We start from the raw sequence: 2661 nt of genomic DNA on the forward strand, positions 1-2661 counted from the left end.
TTCCTTTCCTTGTAACCGCTTGTTATGATAATAGTGGATTCTCGGGAGTGGTGACCTTAAAATCACCTGGTGGGGTTTTTGCCGTGTTCGTTTTCCCCATTCGTAAACAAATCACCGTGTCAATTTATTTTCCACTACACTTAGTTTAATTGGTGATTTGTTTGTGCTACCACGCGTTTGCATGTCAATTTGATTAATTAATAATCTTGACTAATTAATCAATTAATTCATTACAAGGGATCAATTCGTTTTTGGCTTATCAATTGGACTAATTATCCATAATTTTTCTGTGGACTTGTGGATAACGCATTTTGTAAGAATAATAATGAGAGTTACTGCATGGTTCCCTAATCAAAAAACACTAGTATATTCTTAACTCCACCTATAAACTGCAATTTGGGTCAAGATTCCAGCCCCAATTGTAAATGTGAATATTCATACAAGGGAACTCTATTTTTTCGAGCACCTTCCTTTTTAGATTTAGGAAACCCAAGTTACTACATAGCTATTCAAGGGTCACTAATGAAATTTTGCGCAGTCCCACAAACTGCCTGTGGATTCAATTTCCATAAGTAACCTCTTCAAAGACTCATCTGAGAACCTTGAAATGAGCATACAAGTCTTCCCATCTGGTCAAAATTGTTTTAATCGAACAGGAATTTCTAACATTGGGTTTGTGCTACATCTAAGCCTCCAGATAAATTTGGACTCTTCTATTTTAAGGCTATGCCATATGGACCCTTTTCAAGTAACTTCCAATTTGCATTCTATATTAAAAAGTAATGCTTGCAATATTTGCCTTTTCTTATTGTGATGCATCTCTTAAAAAAGAAATTGATACAATGCTAGCTTCATCTTAATATTACCTCTCTCTCTCTCTCTCTCTCTCTCTCTCTCTCTCATGTGCATCATTTAGAGGAATACACAGAGTCAAATAAGCAGTCAAGCATAGGCATTATTATTGGAGCAACAATTGGTGGCACTGTCCTGTTGCTTCTATTACTCTTAGCAGGGTTTTATGCTTTCCACCGAAAAAGAAGGGCAGAAAGAGTTCCTGATCAATTACACCCTTTTGTAAGGGATATAATCACTTTCACACCATACAAATGCAGCACGCTAGGATCCAAATAATGGCAGTGGTGGCATTCCTCAGTTGAAAGGAGCAAGATGTTTCTCTTTTGAAGAGCTTAAGAAGCACGCCAACAAGTTTTCTGAAGAAACTTCTATTGGATCTGGGGATTATGGAAAGGTTTAAATATGAATACTCTCTCTAGAATATTGGTTGTTCACGAAAGTTCCAAGAATATATAAGAAGATTTTTTAAATTTTATAACAAGAAATATTTTTCACTTAATGCAATTTGTTCTGTTCTTCTGCCAATTCAAATGTTTAATTTTCTTTACAAAATCTTTTCCTTTTTCTCCCCATAATTTTTTTTGGTTAATGACAACTCCTTAAGTTTCTCAATGTAGTTCTGAACTGTTCCTATCGATAAATTTTGTTACCAAATGTCTAATTTGTCAACATTACTACAGGTTTATCTGGGGACTCTTCCCACTGGTCAACTGATTGCCATCAAACAAGCTCAGAAAGCATCAATGCAGGGTGGCCTTGAGTTCAAAACCGAGATTGAACTTCTGTCAAGGGTTCATCATAAGAATCTTGTCAGCCTTGTTGGTTTTTGTTTGGATCAAGGTGAACAAACGCTTGTATATGAATATGTTCCAAATTGATCCCTGAAGGATAACCTTTCAGGTACTTCAACCACTATTAAAATGGATTTCAGTAAGTTTTCTTTATACTTCAACAGTGTGCCTTCCTCCAGAGACAATATTAGAGGAAAACATAATATGCCATAACTCTGATAGCCTCTTTCCAGGCAATGTAAATTATCATGTAGATAATGCTGATATAATTTTTCATTAACATTTAATGAGATAGCTGTTCTTTGTGCAGGGAAGTCAGGATTCAGGTTGGATTGGATGAGGAGACTAAAAATCGCACTTGGTGCAATTAGAGGCTTGGCCTATCTTCATGAACTTGCTAACCCTCCTATTATACACAGGGACATTAAGTCAACCAACATTCTCCTCGATGAACACTTAAATGCAAAAGTTTCTGATTTTGGATTGTCTAAGCCTGTGGGTGAAGGAGAAAAGGGCCATGTCAACACTCAAGAAAAGGGCCATGCTTGCTTGCTTCACATGACAAAGAAGTAGAATTGTAATTGAAATACATGCATCATTATCGTATTTACTTTACATTATTTACTGTGGAACAAATATCTGATGAATGATCAAGTTTTCAACTTGTTAGATTATAGAGATAATTTTGTGAAAAAGTTGAAGAAGGTGAATATTCCTTACTTGAAGGATGATACTTATGTGATAAGGACTGACAAATTGATAATTATGGGGCACTTATTTTAAATTAGAAAAACCTACAACTTTCTAAAACTATCATATCCACTACCTGTACTTTTGAATGTGTACTTGGTACAATTCGTGCACCCAATTACTGAGTTGCCAAAGCCAATACGAACAGATTATTCATTTGAGGCTAAAAGGAACTTGCACTCCAAAGAATGACAATGCATGTTATACCGGCATAATTTTAATTGTATTAGTAAAAAATTAAATTTTCCAGCCACATTGTCATATA

At 35.3% G+C, this 2661-nt stretch overlaps 1 protein-coding gene across 2 annotated transcripts; it reads left to right on the forward strand.

Moving 5' to 3' along the window:
* Nucleotides 1-525: 525 nt before the first annotated feature.
* Nucleotides 526-2320, forward strand: LOC115965815 (probable leucine-rich repeat receptor-like protein kinase At5g49770). 2 transcript variants are annotated; one of them, XM_031085115.1, is made up of 3 exons: nt 526-1249; nt 1536-1695; nt 1957-2320. In XM_031085115.1, the coding sequence occupies exons 2-3, from the start codon at nt 1599-1601 to the stop codon at nt 2217-2219; spliced, it is 360 nt and encodes a 119-aa protein (XP_030940975.1). In that variant the 5' UTR covers nt 526-1249; nt 1536-1598; the 3' UTR covers nt 2220-2320. The 2 variants fall into 2 exon arrangements, 1 of the variants encoding a protein (XP_030940975.1); XR_004086201.1 differs by lacking the exon at nt 526-1249 and having other exon boundaries at nt 1604-1755; nt 1957-2046.
* Nucleotides 2321-2661: the final 341 nt, after the last annotated feature.

The sequence above is a fragment of the Quercus lobata genome, chromosome 2 (assembly GCF_001633185.2).
Source record: "Quercus lobata isolate SW786 chromosome 2, ValleyOak3.0 Primary Assembly, whole genome shotgun sequence".
Classification (NCBI taxonomy): domain Eukaryota; kingdom Viridiplantae; phylum Streptophyta; class Magnoliopsida; order Fagales; family Fagaceae; genus Quercus; species Quercus lobata.